Source organism: Saccopteryx leptura, chromosome 1 (genome assembly GCF_036850995.1).
Source record: "Saccopteryx leptura isolate mSacLep1 chromosome 1, mSacLep1_pri_phased_curated, whole genome shotgun sequence".
Classification (NCBI taxonomy): domain Eukaryota; kingdom Metazoa; phylum Chordata; class Mammalia; order Chiroptera; family Emballonuridae; genus Saccopteryx; species Saccopteryx leptura.
In genome coordinates this window covers 175301870-175321366 of record NC_089503.1, presented here as the reverse complement: position 1 = coordinate 175321366, position 19497 = coordinate 175301870, and the positions used below count along the sequence as shown (strand labels likewise).

The window sequence follows — 19497 nt, the reverse complement described above, 5'->3', positions numbered from 1 at the left end:
GGCCCCGTCCTCAGACCCAAGCTGGATGCAGGGCTGTGGCCTTATTTTTTCAAGGTCACCGTTTAAAGTTACATCTCTTGAATGTTTTCCCAAGAGCTAAACATTGCTAAATTCTTAAATATTTATCTGGGTAGGTTCACTTATATGTGTACTATTTTTTGTCACCTTAGTAAGCTTTCCATATTAGAATAGAGAGCTATGTAAGGGGGTGAAAGGAGGAAGAAATGTGTATGGCCAGTGAAGGACCATTTCAAAACCTTCTCCAGAAACCGTATGGCAGAATCTTCTATAAAACCAGTAAGCAAGGAAGTTTCTAGTGTGATGCACGTATTCTTTGAAGGTATACCTACCATGTAGCAAGTTGTTGCTAGGCATTTCATATGCACAATCTCATTTTATTTTCATGTCCTTTAAAAGAGTGTTCACAGACTTGGTTTTGGACCTCCTTTCTATTCTGTCTGCGCACTCTTCTGAGCAACCCCATTCTGTACCACGCTTTCACCTGCCATCTCTGTGCCAGTGGCTCTTAAGTCCACCCTCTTGTCTGAGCGCCTACTGTACATATCTGACAGCCTATTTGACAGTCTCCACGTGACTAATAGGTGCCTCGTATTTACGTGGGGTTTTTTGTTTTGTTTTGTTTTGTTTTTGTATTTTTCTGAAGTGAGAAGCAGGGAGGTAGAGAGACAGACTCCCGCATGCACCCAACTAGGATCCACCTGGCAAGCCCACCAGGGGGCGATGCTTTGCCTGCCCATCTGGGGTGTTGCTTCATTGCAACTGGAGCCATTCTAGCACCTGAGGCGGAGGCCATGGAGCCATCCTCAGCGCCTGGGCCAACTTTGCTCCATTGGAGCCTTGGCTGTGGGAGGGGAAGAGACAGAGAGGAAAGACGGGGGAAGGGTGGAGAAGCAGATGGATGGGCACTTCTCTTGTGTGCCCTGGCCGGGAATCGAACTCGGGACTTTAATATGCTGGGCTGACATTGTACCACTGAGCCAGCTGACCAGGGCCTAGTTGTGTGTTTTTAAAAAATTCTTGATTTTAGTTGTCCTTCTACTCACTTTACCCTCATAGATCTGTTTCTCATCTCAGTAAATGGTAAGACCTTCTGCCCACCTGTTCAGACAAAAAGCTTAAGCCTCATCCTTGTATTTTAAAAAATCTTTTAACGTTGACACATATTGGCCTAACTCCAAAAAATTCCAGATTTGCCCATTTCTCTTCATCTTCACAATTTCTACCCTAGTTAAGCCATAAACACCTCTACATCCCTTAACAAAGCATATTTCACACAGTGGCCCCAGAAATACATAAGCAAAACCATGTATTAACTGGTCTCTCTCCCGTTCTTAAAATTTTCACTGGCTTTCTGGCATCCTGAAAATGCACAATCTCTGCTCAAGCCCTCAAGGTCCGTGATCCTGTCCCACCGTCGTTTCCCACATTCAGTGTTGTAGCGACACTGATGTTAAGGCACTTATACTGCCTGTTCCCTTTATCTTAAATGCTCTCCCCTGAATCTTTGTGTAGCTGGCTCAGGGCCCAGCCCAAATGTCCTCACCTAAGACCACCTACCAGCATTCTCTGCCCCATCACTCTTTTTAGTTTTCTCTTCTTTATAGCCTATTTCATTGTAGGATATAGCCTGAGCATCTTGAACAATGTCTAATGCATAATGAGTTTTCAAATACAAAAAGATAGGGCCAAAGAGTTATGGGGTTCATTTTAGGGTTTTTGCAGATAAGGAAACTAAGCCTCAGAGAAGTGAAGCAACCAGCCCCTTAGATTAGATATAGCTTATAAATCAGCCAGTATTCAAAGCCTATTTTGACTGATTCCAAGATCAGTTGGTCCTTAACCACTGCTACATTTTAAAATAATAAATTCTGCTGGATATTTTTAACATTGTAGCTGACAGATTATTTATTCTGATTACCTTTTTCATGAGGTGTCTGATTTTTGTGTCATCTAAATGCCATTCACATGGTGGATTTTTTTTTCTTGCTCTGGCAATAGTATGTACAATCTAATTATATAATTTTTATTCTCAAATGAGCTTCATTGAGTTTATCACTTGAGTATTTTTCATAAGGAAATGGCCCAGAGATGACAAGATGCAGAATTGACATTGAACCCCCTGTCCAGAGTTTTCAGCTATACCATTTGACTCCCCATAAACACGTTCATTTGAAACCTTATGATGTAATATTTTCCAGAGGGTGCAGAAGCAATTGTAGGCCACTTTTGCAAAACTTAAAAAGTAAAGTTTTTTTCATAAAATTATTGGTAATAAATTTTTGCAGTGTCTAGCTTATAACAGGGTGGCTTAAGTCTAACTACTCACACTATTAAAAAATGTAGGTTCTCATCAGCTAAGACACTATATTAAATAGCAAGGGAACATGTGGTTCTGCTGTTGGGTAAAAGGCTATTAAGTTATTTAGATGCTAAATGCAATATGCTTTATGCAGTTAAGATGAGGAGGTGATACTCAGGTTAACTCAGAGGTTTCTGGTACTTACCATATAGTAAGTTCTATGTGTATACCGGATAGTGGACCACGTACTTCTATTACTTCATCTTATTTAATTCTTACTACCCCGTTTCATACCCTTTTTACAAGTGAGGAGAACAGATTTGTCTGAGAACAGAGTACCAGCCAAAATAGGAGAGTTACTTACCAGGTCTAACCTCCGTGTTTGAATAATGCCTTCACTTCTTTTACTTTTAAAGCCCGTTCTTCTGAGAAGAGCCACAACCAGGTCAGGGTCACACTTCCAGCAGGGGGCCCTCATGTATTCTCCAGAATCCATGAACTTTAGAGTTTATGCCTCCTTCGGCACATATAGTGAGTAATAAAGCAGTTCCCAAATTTTCTGCTTTGGGATCTCAGTACCTTTCACTGGATGACACAGGATGGTTGTCCAATTATACCATTTCTTGAGTGACGTGTATGATAAACTCTTCAAGGTATGTTGTTTTGTTTAATTAACTTAGTATACTATTTTTAAGGTTTTTTTGTTTTGTTTTACTATTGAGAAACAGTTAAGTTAACACAGTGGTTAAGAGCAAGGTCAACTAGACTGCCTGGGTTCATATTCCTACTTTGCCCCCACGCCAGTGATTAAAGCTTTTGTGCCTTCATTTCCTCATGTATAAAACTTAGAATAGTAGTGCATACTTGATCCAGGATTGCTAGGCTCATCAAATGAAATAATAATAGATGTTGAGTGCTTAGAACAGAGCCTGGCACACAAGAGATGTATATAGATAATGATAAAAAGAAGTATAACCATATATTAATAGATAGTATATATTATAATAGTATAAATTGAGCTATTTCTGTTACGTATTTGTAATTATATCAACTGCTAGGTTGTATTAATGAATTGAGTAATTCCACTCTAGAAATTTCTTCTTGACAGATGTTTCTTAGAACTAGATATTACAATGTGATCAGTATTTTTCAGTTACATTTAATCCAGAGAAAAGGGCTTATATTTTGTGGTTTCTCTGTCGTATTTCCAGGTATTTGATGTGTAGCCATGCAGAAGACCTGCGTGCAAAAGCAGAGTGGGAAGGCAAAGGAACGGCCTCCCGATCCAAACTATTGGACAAACTTCAGAGTGAGTGTCTTAATTTTTGGTGTTTCTGTATTTGCCCTTATATTAGAAATAGATACTGTGATCAATTAGGAAAACTTGTGTCTAGACATACTCTTATTGCATGGTTATGGGAAAAGGTTACGGGGAGGTCCATTAAGAGACCCTGTAAAGCAGAGGTTTTCAGACTCTGCCATGGAGCTGAGAAGCTAACCTCAGGAGTCGGTGAGGAGGTGCTGGTCCTAGAGCGGTCGCCCTTTCACTTGTTTTATGTGGTGATGCTCCCCATCAGACTTTGGGAGAAAGTGCTGTGGTTAGAGAAAAAAATATGTATAGCACAGCTTTAAACCATGAATGTTTTAAATATTTTGTTTTCAATAGTAAGTCCTAGATTTCTTAGGCAAATTGTTTCACTCTTCCCCCAGGTATGTTCTGTAAGTACGAAATTCAGCTGGGGGTTTCATTTTTGCCACATTTTTATATACAAGATCTTTCCTTCTGGTTAAGTCATGTTATTCTTCATGTTTCTGTTTTCATGTTGAGCCGAGAAGGGAGATCGAAGGGAGATCCTAAGTCAGAAAACTGTGCTTGGGGAGGTAAAAGGCATTAAAGAATCAAAATTGATTGCTATCAGTTTCAAAACACCAGTTAGTCCCTGAATTTTCACTTGACATTAGAAGCACTTTGATGGGGCCTAGAACTTGACTTGTTTAGCATTTTGACTTATTCTTTGTTAACTTGAGATTTTTTTTGTACTTTTAGTGATGTGTAATCTCTCTTACACAATCATCTTAAAATATTTTTCAAGATGCCTTTTTAGTTTTGGTTGGTATTTATATTTGTTTTTTTGAAAAAATCCACATACAAATTAAAGCCCTCCTGTTCAGATATCTTCCATTCTAGTGGCAACACATCTGTAGCTGCAGAAAAATACATATTCATGAAGCGCACATTACATCACCCAGAACTGCTCTCTAAGGGATGGTATTTTTAGGGTGGGGACAGGCACAGCAGAAGATAAATGAGTATCTTAAGAAAAAATTTATCTTGTTGTGTTTTTTTAATTGAATTTATATTTCTCTTTTTGAAACTGTCTTGTTGCAGCCTACTTACCACCGTCGGTGATGCTGCCCCCGCGGCGTTTACAGACTCTCCTGCGGCAGGCGGTGGAACTGCAGAGGGACCGGTGCCTATACCACAATACCAAACTTGATAGTAACCTAGATTCTGTGTCTCTCCTTATAGATCATGTTTGTAGTAGGTAAGAGGTGGGCTCACATTTTACAGTCTAAATTGGAGTTTTAGTAAGATGTTCTCTTTTTTTTCATGCTATACCTATAAAACAATTCATGTCTGATTTAGCATGACATTTAGTAAAGGTAGAACTACTGAAATTAAAAATTACGAGAAAATGTATACCTTATGTCTAGGAAACCACCCTTGAAAGCTGAAGCGGGAAAACCAGTTTTCTTTTTCTTGTCTCTGAGTTCAGTTGGTCACATTCTGTAGCTGGCCTTTTTGACAGAGAGAGGGACAGATAAGGACAGACAGACAGGAAGGGAGAGAGATAAGAAGCATCAATTCTTCGTTGTGGCACCTTAGTTGTTCATTGATTGATTTCTCATATGTGCCTTGACCAGGGGCCTACAGCACAGCTAGTGACCCCTTGCTCCAGCCAGTGACCTTGGGCTTCAAGCCAGCCACCATGGGGTCATGTCTATTGTCCAGTGCTCAAGCTGGTGAGCCTACAACTCAAGCCAGCAACCTCGGGGTTTCAAGCATGGTTCCTCTGCATCCCAGTCTGGTGCTTATCCACTGTGTCACCATCTGATCAAGCTAGCTGGCTCCCCCCCCCCCCCCAAGTGAGAAATGGGAAGGCCGACAGACAGACTCCCATATGCGCCTAACTGGGATCCACCCGGCCTGCCCACCAGAGGGCGATGCTCCACCCATCTGGGTTATTGCAACCAGAGCCATCCTAGCACCTGAGGTGAGGCCATGGAGTCGTCCTCAGCATCTGGGCCAACTTTGCTTCAGTTGGAAGGGAAGAGAGAAATAGAAAGGGAAAGAGAAGGGGAAGGGATAGAAGCAGATGGACGCTTCTCCTGTGTGCACTGACTAGGAATCGAACTTGGGACTTCCACATGCCTTGGTGATGCTTTACCACTGAGCCAACCAGCCAGGGCTAGCTGGCCACTTTTTAAAGGACTTGTGAGGGATATTGTGTGGCAATGCCAGTGATTCAAGTGTTTGCTGTCCTTGGAGGCCAGAGATCACTTAGTGACTTTTTCTGGATGTTATGGCCATTTTAACTATGGCCCAAATTATTTTCTGCCCATAAAGATCATGAAAATACTTTTCCCTAATGAAATCTGCTATTTAGCAGCAGCTGGTCTCTGAACTAAAGATAGTAGAATAACAGTTATTAACAGTCTGATTTGGGTTTTGTTTTTATGCCTACCCTATGTATATAGTTTAACTTGTAAGGATTCAGGTGTCACTTTTGATGTTAGGAGTAATTTGAGTAAAAATGTCTATTTTACTCTATAGTGGTAGTATTTATTACTATAATAGTAGTAGTATTAAAGCAGAGCTTGAATTTTTAAGATACTGAAAAAAAACAAACTGAAATCTTTCAAACACCAGGAAGGAGATGGTTTGGGTCTGGTGGACCAAATAGGAACAGCTGCACTACATGTGGTCAGTTTCTTCTGGCAAACATCATGGAAGAACTCCTGAAAGGGACTTGAACAGATAGGAAGGACAGAAGTGCAGTAAATGTAAGGGCTTTGGGAAAACAAGGAACTTGAGAATAGCCATCAGAATTCATATATGCACTGTGATATAAGATAATTTTTTAGATGTGCATTTAACCACTTTCACATGTACAGTAGTTGAGTTCTCATCTCACTCTCCCTAGTTGCAATAAAAAAAAGTAATAATTTTTTGAGCTATTGCCCTTAAATTTCAAGTGTTACTTGTCTTAAAGGACTGGGTCATTACTTAGTGCATGTCTTAAATATTCTAAAAGAAAGTGATTGGAGATCCTTTTATTTCTTTTTTTACTCTTTAACACTGTTCTTTGACTTGCTTAATCTTTTCATTTAAATTGAATAGAGGTGGGAGGAGATAATAGATTAAAAGGCTGTATGGTTTCGTATTTCATAGCTCCTGCAGGGAATTTGAGACCAATGTGAAATTAAGGCAGTTGTGAATCCAAATCTTTTTTTGCTTCTTGAATTTATTGTTGGTGGATATTTATGGCAGAGTTTATGATTCAAAGGTGTCAGTAGGTTAAGAGCTTGCCTTCCTGTTTGGAAACTGAAACCTGAGAATGTGACCTACATTTTTCCTACATGCTTTAACTTCTATACCAGTACCTTTGAAAGTAAATGATAGAAAATATTTGGTCTAACTTCTTTCAACCCTCAGATCAGGGATCAGCCTCCTATAACCTGTGTGGAAAGCACTCTGAAGTTTTGTGTTGGAAAGAGAGGCTTCTTGCTCTTCAGATAACCATTGATTAGAAGGCCTTCTCTGTAATATTTTTAAAACAGAACTTTGGCTCTGCTCCTCCTAGTTACCACCCCTCCCCACCTCTGCTTTAGAGCCAGCTTCTTCAAATTGTTGCTTATGGTGCTGTACATTATCCACATCCTTGTCCTTCACTCTTCAGGCTTCTGTATTGTTTGGGCTTGTGTGGCCGGCACCATACCAGGACGCTGCTGGTCATGGTGAGGAGCACTGTTTCTGCTGAATCCAGTGGCTGCTTTCCAGTCTGCGTCTTGACCTTTCTGCACCATTTGATTACTTTGTCTTGAAACTTTTCCATTGACTTCTAAAACATTCGACTCTTGAGGCTTTACTCCTGGCTACTTTACAGATTCTTCCTCTTTACCCATCCCTTTAATAAGTGTGTGTTCCAAAAGTATGTTTCTCTTCTCATCCTGCTTTCATCCTGTAGGTTACACTTTCATGGTCTAGAGACTTATAGGTCTGGTCTAGAACTACAGACTTTATCTCCTAAACCTGAGGTCTTGAATACAAACAACACTTGGGTGCTGCCTAGGACCTTAAACACAGCATGTCGAAAATAGAGCCTCTCACTCCTCATCTGTCCCTGCCAAGTCTGCTTTTCCTCTTGAACTCCCTCTCTCAGCGAAGGCTACCTTCCACGCAGTTTCTGCAAGCCAGAAAAGCAGGAGTTAGCCTTGACTTTTCACAGTGAGGTAGATTGTAAAAACAAGGAAGATGTCAGGCAGTAAGTCTTTATGGTGAGGTTGCCTTTCTTCCTAAACTGGGAAAACCTGAATTTGATTTAATTCCTAGTATTCCTCATTTTCCTAGAGGTCTTCACAAGAAAAGTTGACATTTCTTATTATCTGCTTTGCTTTACTCCCTTTTGGAACTGAATTTTAGCATTGAAACTAGAAAACTATCTTCAGAAGTTAAATGTTAGCATTGAAATTAAATAGCAGCTCTTCTCCTCTTTGGAAAATGGAAAATTGATTATGATTAAACTATAACTAATTTTTAAGTCCTGATAAGCACTGAAAAGTTTTCATAAGATTGTATATTTATATTTTTCACAGTTGGTAAATACATATGTTTGGTTAAATTTGACCAGTAAGGAACAGGATTTTTTTTTTTTTAATGAGTTGGTGTTTTCCACTAGTAACCAGTGGAATGTCTCCACAGATTGCTTTATAAATATTATTTTTTAAGTAATGGATTATAAAATATTTATAGGACCTGGCTGGATAGCTTGGTTGGTTAGAGCATTGTCCCAAGGCACAGAGGTTGCTGATTTTATCCCCAGTCAGGGCACATACAGGAATAGATGTTCCTGTCTCTCTCCTGCTCTCTCCTTCCTCTCTCTAAAGCTCTAAAGTCAATAAAATAAACTTAAATATATATATATATATTTATAGAAACTTTTTATCAGTTCATGGTATCTAGGAAGTTACTTGCCTTCTTTGAGCCTTGATTATTTATTTTTATTTATATAAACTGACTTACACAAAATAAGTGTGATATAACATACTTTATCTCTCTTTAAAAAAGAACAAGTTGTGAATAGAAGCAGATTTTAATTACTGATTTCCCCTGTGATTGTCTTCACTAATGTTCTTTCTTTTTTACATACCAATGTAAACTTGATTCTTTTTTGTTGTTGTTTTTTGTTTTGTTTTGTTTTGTTTTTCAGAGACGGAGAGAGTCAGAGGGATAGATAGGGACAGACAGGAATGAAGAGAGATGAGAAGCATCAATCATTAGTTTTTTGTTGCGACGCCTTAGTTGTTCATTGACTGCTTTCTCATATGTGCCTTGACCGTGGGCCTTCAACAGACCGAGTAACCCCTTGCTCGAGCCAGTGACCTTGGGTCCAAGCTGGTGAGCTTTTTGCTCAAGCTGGCGACCTCGGGGTCTCAAACCTGGGTCCTCTGCATCCCAGTCTGATGCTCTATCTACTGCGCCAGCGCCTGGTCAGGCGTAAACTTGATTCTTAAGATTTGTAAATGTATTCATATCTTTTTTTTTTTTTTTTTTTTTTTTAGTTTTTGGTCTCCAAAGAAGTTTTATCAGTTGTTTAACCTTGTCATTATGATTACTTTGATCTATTTTGAAAGAATAATTATTTGTGGACTTCTTTGTTTTAGGAGGCAGTTCCCATGTTATACTCAGCAGATACTTACGGAGCATTGTAATGAAGTATGGTTCTGTAAATTCTCTAACGATGGCACTAAACTAGCAACAGGATCCAAAGATACAACGGTCATCATATGGCAAGTGGATCCGGTATGTACTCCAGGATGACTTTTAGATTGCAAAGAAAGATTGTTATTCATCTAATTGAGTCAATGTTTTTAAAGTATGCACATATAGACAGTATTTTCTGAGAATATTTTTTGTCATTTCTGTCATATCTTACCTCTCTGTATTGTCTAGGTTATGGATATAGAAATCATAAAAATTGTTGAGTGTTACATGTTAGATTATACTAAGTCATGCATTATTTAATTTATTCCTCTGATTAACTTTTTGAGGTACTAACATCTCTTGTCTTTCTTTCTGTATTTATTTTTTAAGTTCATTTATTTTAGAGATAGGGGCCTGACCAGGCAGTGGCACAGTGGGTAGAGCGTCGGCCTGGGGCGCAGAGGACCCAGGTTCAAAATCCCAAGGTTGCTGGCTTGAACGTGGGATCATAGATACGACCCAAAGGTCGCTGGCTTGAACAAAGGTTCAGCGGCTTGACTCTAGCCGCCTAGTCATGGCACATAAGAGAAAGCAATCAATGAACAACTAAGGTGCCTCAATGAAGAATGATGCTTCTCATCTGTCTCCCTTCCTGTCTGTCTGTCCCTGTCTGTCCCTCTGTCTCTCTTATCTCTGTCTCTCTCACTAAAGAAAATAAATAAATAAATTTTAGAGAGAGGGAAAGGGAGAGAGACTGAAGCATCGATCTGTTTCTGTATTTGTCCTGACTGGGGTCGAACCCACAATCTTGGTGTATCAGGACGATGCTGTAACCCACCAAACTATGTGGGCAGGGCTAACATCTCCTTTCTTTAAATGAGAAAACTGATATAGAAGTTAAGTGTTCAGGCTCTCACAGCTAATAAATGGAAATGTTAGGCTCAAATCTATAAACATTTTTATCCCAGACCTACTTACTGCTCTTAATGTCTTTGCTAATTTTTATCTTTGTTAATACTTGAGTGATGGATTAATAAAATACCTTTCTGTCACAAATTAGAAAAGACTCATTACCATTTTGCCTTCTGAAACCCTTCATAGTTTTATGTAACTTGTAGAACTTCTGTTAACTTCCCTGCCCCTGTATGATTCCCCAATGATACATATAAAAAGTATTGTATTCTGGATTTAAAATTCTTAATTCTCTTTAAAATCAGATTTGTCTTTGTTTATAGCCAGATGACCTATACTAGTTTGTAGAAATAAGTATTTCCATTTCTTTCAGCCAGATGGATATTTATCAAGCAGTCAAAGAACTACATGACTCCAGATAGGTGAAGGAGATTTATTTGGATTAGCAGTCTTTCACCTGAAACTATAAAGTAAACAGTCTTCTTTTAAAATGTAGAATTAGAATATGGAATTAGCCAGGAATAAAGTTTGGACACCTTTGAAGATGACTCTGAGGAGCTGTATTTTCATTCAGCAGTTACTCTCAAGATGTTTGAAAACAAAGAATATCAGAACTGTGCTTCATTATGTTTTCTTCTAGCAGCAGTGTCCTTTTGCTTAACAAGTGTTTGTCGAGCACCCACAGTGGGCAGGCCTTGTACTAGATAGAGACAGGCTGAGCTCATGGCAATACAGGGTAATTGTTCTGTGATCGTTACTGCTGGAGCTCAAATAAGAAATCCTACTGGAACTGGCAAGCCAGGAAAGGGAAGACTGGTAAATCTTAGGTGAAGGAGTAGGTAATCATTTAGGCAAAGCTTGTTATAGCTGGCCCTTGGGTGAAAGAAAACAGAGGTGGGCACTCGGGCAATTTTAGGAAGGAAACTTTGTAGACTAGAAGATGAGATTAATGAGGTCAGTAGCAGCCAGATGAAGAGAACTGTTGTATACTTTGCTAAGGAATTTGGATTTTCATGCCAATGTTTCCCCAAGTGCTTTTGTCAGAATTCTCATTGTGCAGAATGTTCGTAGATATTATGTGTAAAGGGCTTTTGTGGTCAGATTAGCTTGGGAAATGCAGAATTAATGCTTAGATTCCAATCTGAGATATAGTGTTAGTTTAATATGATGGCATTTTGTTATGTCTGATATTATTTTAAAAACTTGTGAGAAAATTAGTGATCTTTTTGCATATATATTGTGTCTCTCTTTTAATGGATAGAAAAAATAACACTTAGAAAACCTTAAGATTTGAGATGTCATTTCACTGCCTAGTTGATTTTAATAGGTTTTTCTTACCTTTGCCCAAAAAAACAAGAGTTTTACCCATTTTCCCTGTCAAAATTCAAGCAAAAGTTAAGTGGATTCCATGAACATGGTATTTCTACTTTGGATAGGTTAGTATAGACACACTTTATTTGTGAGAATATAGTATTAATATGCACAAAATAATTAGCTTTTGAGTTTAATACTTTTAAATTAGTCTGTCTTCAGTTTAGAAGCAAATCTTGGTGTAGGTCTGAAGCGTCAGTAGGAATGAAAGCTTTTCCCTGGAAGACCTCACACTAGTCCAAGACACTTGGCTGGCTTGTTAAATTATGCACATCACTGGGACCTAATGATAGTGTAATCTCAGATAGAGACCTCCTGCCTATCATTCCCCTCGCAAAGATGAATCAGAAGTAGTAGCATTAACTATTTATTTTTGTCAAAACAATGGGAATTTGGACTAAGTAAGTGGATGAATGATAAACTTAGGGTCCAGTGAAGACACAAAATACAGTACACATACCCATGTCTCTGAGATTTTTGGGAAAAGAAATTTCCAACCTGATTTTATCAGACTTGTTCTGGACCTAATCATCACCTTTGAAATTTTTACCAGGTCAGAGCTGGTCCCAGTAGGTCTTCAGGCCAAAGTCTGAAAATTAACTCATTGCTTTTTCCCATCTGTGGTCAAATTCCTGCTTCCCCTATTCCATCCATATTCCTTAAAACAGAAATTTGGAGGTTGTCTTTGAACATTTCTCGCCTCTTTCTGTTGTGTCAGTTTTGTATCTTGGGTATATTTTGATGACCTCTTTTGGTCCTATCTTAGTTTAGGACCCCTTCCCTTCTGGCTGTCATGTTGGTTCATTAAGGGCGTCCTGCCCTGTGTGTCTTCATTATGATTCATCTTCTACATCAGTGGTCCCCAACCTTTTTTGGGCCACGGACCGGTTTAATGTCAGAAAATATTTTCACGGACCAGCCTTTGGGTGGGATGGATAAATTTATCACGTGACCGAGACAAGCGTCAAGAGTGAGTCTTAGACGGATGTAACAGAGGGAATCTGGTCATTTTAAAAAAACAAAACATCATTCAGACTTAAATATAAATAAAATGGAAATGTAAGTTATTTATTCTTTCTCTGCGGACTGGTACCGGTCCGCGGCCCAGGGATTGGGGACCACTGTTCTACATTGTGTGTGAGCTCTCTTCCTAAATCTAGTATTATATATAATCCCACAGCTTAAAAATCTTGAATGGCTCATCACTTAAAGGATAAAATTTAGCTCCTTAGCCTATAATAAAGATGTCACTCTTTCAGCCTTGTCATCTGCCACTTCCAAGTTTGTGCTCTGCAATTCATGCTGCACAGCTCAGGGGGGGGTCTGTTTAGAGTCAGACAGACCGGGCTCAGTCCCCACGTATGGACTGAGGCAAATTCTAACCTTTCTAGACCTTTCTCTCCCTAGGTTTGAATGGGGGAGGATGTCTTTTCAGATTTATAAGGATTAAATGAGAGATTGTTTGTGAACAATGGTAATATTGATTACCACTAAATAAGTGGTAGCTCTGCTGATGGGAATGTAAAATAATAATACAGACATTTGGCAAACAGTTTGACAAGTCCTCAAAATGTTAAACAGAGTGTATGCCCTAGGATTCCACTTCTAGGCAGCTACCCAAGAGAAGTAAAAACATAGGTCTGTACAAAAACTCATACATGGTGGTAGCAGCACTATTCATAGTAGTAAAAAAGTAGAAACCATTCACATGTTCATCAACTGATGCAGAAAGAAGCAAAATATTAGATAACCATAAAATGGAATATTATTCAACAATTAAATAAAATGCTGATGATACCTTATACAACATGGATGAACCTGCAAACATTATGCTAAGTGAAAGAAGCCAATTACAAAAGACCACTTGTAGATTTATTTATTACCAAATGTTCAGGATAGGCAAATCCATGGAGAATGTTTGGTTGCTAAGGGAGGGGAACTGGTGAATAACTGTTAATGACTATCAGTTTCTTTTCGAGGTGACGACAACGTTGGTCAAATAGTAGTGATGGTTGCACAGCTTTGTGAGTGCACTAAAAAGCCACTGAACTATATCCCTTAAAAAAGTACATTTTAGCCTGACCAGGCAGTGGCGCAGTGGATAGAGCGTCAGACTGAGATGCAGAGGACCCAGGTTCGAGACCCCGAGGTCGCCAGCGTGAGCGCGGGCTCCTCTGGTTAGAGCAAAAAGCCCACCAGCTTGAACCCAAGGTCGCTGGCTCCAGCAAGGGGTTACTTGGTCTGCTGAAGGCCCGCGGTCAAGGCACATATGAGAAAACAATCAATGAACAACTAAGATGTCGCAATGTGCAACGAAAAACTAATGATTGATGCTTCTCATCTCTCTCCGTTCCTGTCTGTCCTTGTCTATCCCTCTCTCTGACTCACTGTCTCTGTAAAAAAAATAAACAAATAAAAAAATTTTTTTTAAGTACATTTTAGTTATATGTTATATCTCAATAAAGCTGTGTAGAAAAATAAGTAAGAGGTAGGTCTTATTACCCTTCCCTGTTTTGTTTCTTTGAAAGCCCCAAGGACATAGATAGTGTCATCTCCATATTTCCATACAGTGCACAATGTGTGTTTACTATATAGGTGCTTAGTAGATGCTGCAGCACTGACAAGTTTTTTTTTTATTAATTTTTTTAAAATTTATTTCTTCATTTTTTAGAAAGGAGAGGGAGAGACAGAGGGAGAGAGAGAGAGGAGAGACAGAGAGAGAGAAGGGGGAGGAGCTGGAAGCATCAACTTCCATATGTGCCTTGACCAGGCAAGCCCAGGGTTCCGAACCGGCGACCTCAGCATTTTCAGGTCGACACTTTATCCACTGCGCCACCACAGGTCAGGCAGCACTGACAAGTTTTTATGAAGCAAGCTGTTAGAGCTTCAGTTGGGGAAAATGGGTAAGATTGTGAAAATTTCTTCAGATTATGCCATCCAAATATGTCTTTGCAGCTATTTAAGTTCTTGAGCCCAAGAAACAGTGACTTTAAGGATGGGAGTTAACTGAGTTGTCTGGTTTTGCCCCTAGGATACACACCTGCTAAAACTGCTTAAAACATTAGAAGGACATGCTTATGGTGTTTCTTATATTGCATGGAGTCCAGATGACAACTATCTTGTTGCTTGTGGCCCAGATGACTGCTCTGAGCTTTGGCTTTGGAATGTTCAAGTAAGCAAGTTCCCTCCTCAAGTGAAGCATAGTCATGCTGCACGCTTTCATTATGTAGAGCAAGAACCATTCAACCAAATGACCACGACGTGTCTCTTATAAAAGGAATTCTTTAGACAGAACACAATTTTCCAGGTGTTTTATAAATTTAAACATTATGCTAAGTATAATAAGAGTTTTTGGAAGATTGACCAGTAAGGATTTTCAAGAATGTTGTACTGTAGAATGTGTGCTGTTTACTTGGTACTTTGTATATCTAAAAAGATTATGTATTTCATAGTTTTCATACTTGTACACAAAACTTACCTTTCAAGGGTAGAAACATCAGCATTCAACCAGATTTTCTGTTTGAATGGTTCTAATGGCAGTTGCATCGTCTCCTTAACCTATATTTAATATTTGGTTTAGTTTAGTAAATTTAAATGATATTTTCAGTACTTTTTTAAGGACTTTATTACTGTTTCTAAATGAAAACTTGGAACTTTATCCAGGGTCCCATAAGGTCACTTCATTATCTATAGACTGTGTTTTGGAAAACTTGGAGTTGCAATTAGAAAAAAAAGTTTAAACTTTCTTCTCCAAGCTGACTGGTTAGGTGATGTTTTTGTCTTTGTAACCCCTAAGCAAGGGGATGGTCCAGGCTATGATTTGGGTGTAAAAGTGTAAGTTGACAGGGTAGGGTTTTGAGTCTGGGGGACTGTAAGTAGAATTTTATGCAGAGGATGACGAGAAAGCTGCACGGAGTGACTCAGATGATGATGGTCCTCGACTCTGATCTTGCTGTTACATCAGTAAGATTTTCTGACCACTCAGTCATTTATTTATGTTTCAGCCCCAGCTTTTTATGAAGAAATTTCCAAATATTGAGAAAAGGTGAAAGAAGAGTCTAATGATAACCCAAAGTGGTGATGAACAGTTGTGTGTACACGTATGCATACAAATAGGCATCTATACACACAAGTGTCCATATTCAAAACATGTCAAGATGAATTACAGATATATTTTACCCCTAAATAAAGCATGTATCTCCAAAAAAAACCAAACCAAACTCTATAACCAGATGCCATTATCTTGTTTAAGAACGTGAACTGTAATTCTCTACTATCTAATATTCATTTCCTAATTAAAATCTCCAGTTCCCAAGAGTCTTTATGAAAAAAAATTTTTTTTTTTTTTTTAATTTATTTTTCTGAAGCTGGAAACCGGGAGAGACAGTCAGACAGACTCCCGCATGCACCCGACCGGGATCCACCCGGCACGCCCACCAGGGGGCGATGCTCTGCCCCTTCGGGGCATCGCTCTGTTGCGACCAGAGCCACTCTAGCGCCTGGGGCAGAGGCCATGGAGCCATCCCCAGCGCCCGGGCCATCTTTGCTCCAATGGAGCCTCGCTGCGGGAGGGAAAGAGAGAGACAGAGAGGAAGGAGAGGGGGAGGGTGGAGAAGCAGATGGGTGCTTCTCCTGTGTGCCCTGGCCGGGAATCGAACCCGGGACTTCTGCACGCCAGGCCGACACTCTACCACTGAGCCAACCAGCCAGGGCCTCTTTATGAAAATTTTACAAGCCAGGGTTGTTATTTGGGGTTGAGTTCAGGGGGCCCTCCAAGCCCAGAATAGAGTAGATGGCTTTCTCTCAATAAAATAGTTGGAATGGAATCTGACCTAAAAAACAAAATTTTTTTCATTATGCTTTTTTTTCATCTCAAAGGGAGAAGTTATGTGTCATAATTTTATAATAAAGACTTAATTTATAGTACCTCTGTGGTCTTCCTTTGAGGCAATTTTGAAATTCTGGACAGTTAATCTATGTTCTAGCTTAACTTTTTTATTGTGCACTACTTTATTGACTTCTGAAAGGGTGGTCCTTTATAGTCAGTTTTCAAATTATTCATGTTTTTAGATAGGTTCCAAATTAATAGCCTCATAAACTTGTAAACTATCCTGAACATAACAGAAGAAAAGGCCATTTTAGAACTCGGTATTACCATACTCTTGAACAGAAAATGGCGAGAACTTAGCTGTTGTGTGTGTGTTTATGCTTCTAGAATTTGATTTTAACTGTTTATGTCAAACTACCCGAAAAAGTAAATAGGTGAGAGCAGTTAACAATGAGGGGGAAGGCTTTAAGGTTGCTGAATGTTTTTTTCCAGTTAAGGGAGAAGTCTGGTTTTCTATTTTTGTGCCCGCTTTGCTTTTGTTACACGGCCCCATTTCCTGATTATACACTTTGTTTTCACTCTTTGTTTTTTTTTACTTTTGATTACCCATTTCTCACAGGAAGATTATGCCCATGTACTTTTTATTATACCAAGGGCAGCTCTTATCTCTCAGATCCTGTTTCTAATCCATGAACAAAATGGAATCAAGACTAGATTAAATGGTATGTGTCTACCTTCTAAGTTGAATAACTTAGAGAAAATAGCAGGAGGATATTGGAAGGTTGTAACCACTACTAGTCATGCTTATTCAGTTGGGAATGCTGGAGAATGGCTATGCTAAGTAGTACAGAAATTTCTCTTTTCTGTTACTTTCCATTGAAATAAAGTTACATATCAGAAAAATAATTTTCATTTCTCTCGTTTCATTTTCCCTACTACATTTTGATCATCTTGAATGTGAAATTTAACATAATTTAGTCTGCATACTCCCTTGGCCTAGTTTAAGGGCAGAGTTTTTCTACCTAGTAATCATGTTTGAGAAATATTTAGAATAACATGTATAAAAAACTATGGACTGAGAAGTAGTGGAAACTTGGAATAGGTATATATAATGCTCATCTAACTTGGGAAAATGACATTTTAATTTATGGATGTCACTGAGTTAAGATGAAAGTTTTGTTGGAGTGGATCTCCTCACAGCTATTCTGTGGGTTACCTGTGCTGGGCATTGTTCTGCTGGAGGTTTTCCTTCAAGTCTTTAATTTCTTTTCTGAGGGCTGTCAGGCCAATTTAAAACAGTTTATTTCCCTAATAAGAAACTAACCAGATTCCCCAGTTAGTATTCCTTTTCTTATCTTTGCACATTGCCTTTATGGGGTATCTTGAAGGTCTTATTCACAGTGTTATTTCTCCATAGACGGGAGAGCTAAGGACAAAAATGAGCCAATCTCATGAAGACAGTTTAACAAGCGTGGCGTGGAATCCAGATGGGAAACGCTTTGTAACCGGAGGTCAGCGTGGGCAGTTCTACCAGTGTGTGAGTATTTAGTTCTCTTTCCGAATAGCTGCTTGTTTCCAGGTAAATTTAGTTTTGTTTAAATAAAGAATTCACTTGACTTTTATAAAATAAACTATGAAGACCTACTTTACCATTTTTCTAGGTAAGCACTTTTCAGTAGAACTTTCTGTGGCTTTTCTTTCTTTTTAACCATTCCAAGTGTTAGTACAAAGTGTAGATTTTAAGTTTAAAAATTATTTTACTAAGTTTATTTTTGTAAACAAGCTTCCAGTGTATAGGAATGATAAGATTTAGTACTTAATTTCTTTTAAGGCTTTTTGAATTTTTTGAATAAAAAAAATTGCTGAGTTTCCTGAGTAGACTGTCTTAAATATTTATGGAATAAAAGTGGAGGTGAGTGCCACCAGAGAACTTTCCAATCTTTAATTGAGGTATTTTTATTTATTTATTTATTTATTTATTTATTTATTTATTTTTACTGAAAAAGAGAGAAGAGTGAAAGGAAGGGGAGAGAAATGAGAAGCATCAACTCATAGTTGCAAGACTTTAGTTCATTGATCATTTTCTCATTTGTGCCTTTACTGGGGGTGGGGGGTCTAGCCGGGCCAGTGACCCCTTCAAGCCAGTGACTTTGAGCTTCAAGCCAGAGACCTTTAGGCTTAAGCCAGTGACCCCGTGCTCAAGCCAGCAACCTTGGTGTTGTGAACCTGGGACCTCAAGGTCCCAGGTGGATGCTCTATCCACTGCACCACCACACGTCCAGCAAGTTGAGGTATCTTTTCATCAATACCTGCTCTGTTAATCTGGATTGTTGGGAGAATAAAAATAAGTAATGGGTAAAAAGTCTTATGACAAGGTAGGCCATGATACAAATGCAGTGTTGACTGTCTTGTCTTGATTTTGTGCCTGATACCACTACCTAACATGGTTCCAGTAGTCACTTTTGGATTTATTTTTCAGACTAAAATTAAACAATATAAAAAATCCATCAAAATATTCACTGTAACTAAAGATCACTTACTATTAAAGGCTTTAATGGAGCCTACAAATTACCAATTTCTTTCATTATGATGGCTGTGAGACTCATGGAATTTAGTGTCATTAAAGTTAGTTATTAAGTCCTTGGGTGAAAGATAGCCATGTATGTTTCTGCTGACTTGGCTGTAGCACACAGCATCTCAACATTCAGGACACAGGACTCGGTAGTTCCGGGATCTATAAAATGCCTCGCAGTGCTTTGAATATTCAATAAACTAATGATCCTGAGAGCTTTTAGCTTTAGAGCACATTACAAATTTGGTGAGGTTTTTTTTAAATGACATAACAGATTCTTAAGTTCTATAGATGTAATTACAGTTGTAGTAATCTTTTTCCATATCACAATTTCTGAATATAGGACAAATCCCAGTAGAGTTAATTTTAAGGAATATTTGAATTATTTTATAATAGTAGCGAGACTTTTACTTGGAACTTGGGGATTCTTTCTTTGTATTTATCTGTGCTTGGGTTTTTTTTTGTTGTTGTTTTGTTTTGGGGTTTTTTTGTGATTGGGGGTATTTGAA

At 38.7% G+C, this 19497-nt stretch overlaps 1 protein-coding gene across 2 annotated transcripts in view; it reads left to right on the top strand.

Moving 5' to 3' along the window:
- Window positions 1-19497, top strand: part of WDR26 (WD repeat domain 26) — a 42005-nt gene that overhangs the window by 9865 nt on the left and 12643 nt on the right. For both annotated transcript variants that reach the window (XM_066381052.1, XM_066381041.1), the window contains exons 5-9: window positions 3532-3629; window positions 4710-4866; window positions 9266-9404; window positions 14620-14760; window positions 17834-17953. In XM_066381052.1, coding sequence (XP_066237149.1) covers window positions 3532-3629; window positions 4710-4866; window positions 9266-9404; window positions 14620-14760; window positions 17834-17953 — 655 coding nt within the window. The remainder of the gene's footprint in view (window positions 1-3531; window positions 3630-4709; window positions 4867-9265; window positions 9405-14619; window positions 14761-17833; window positions 17954-19497) is intronic.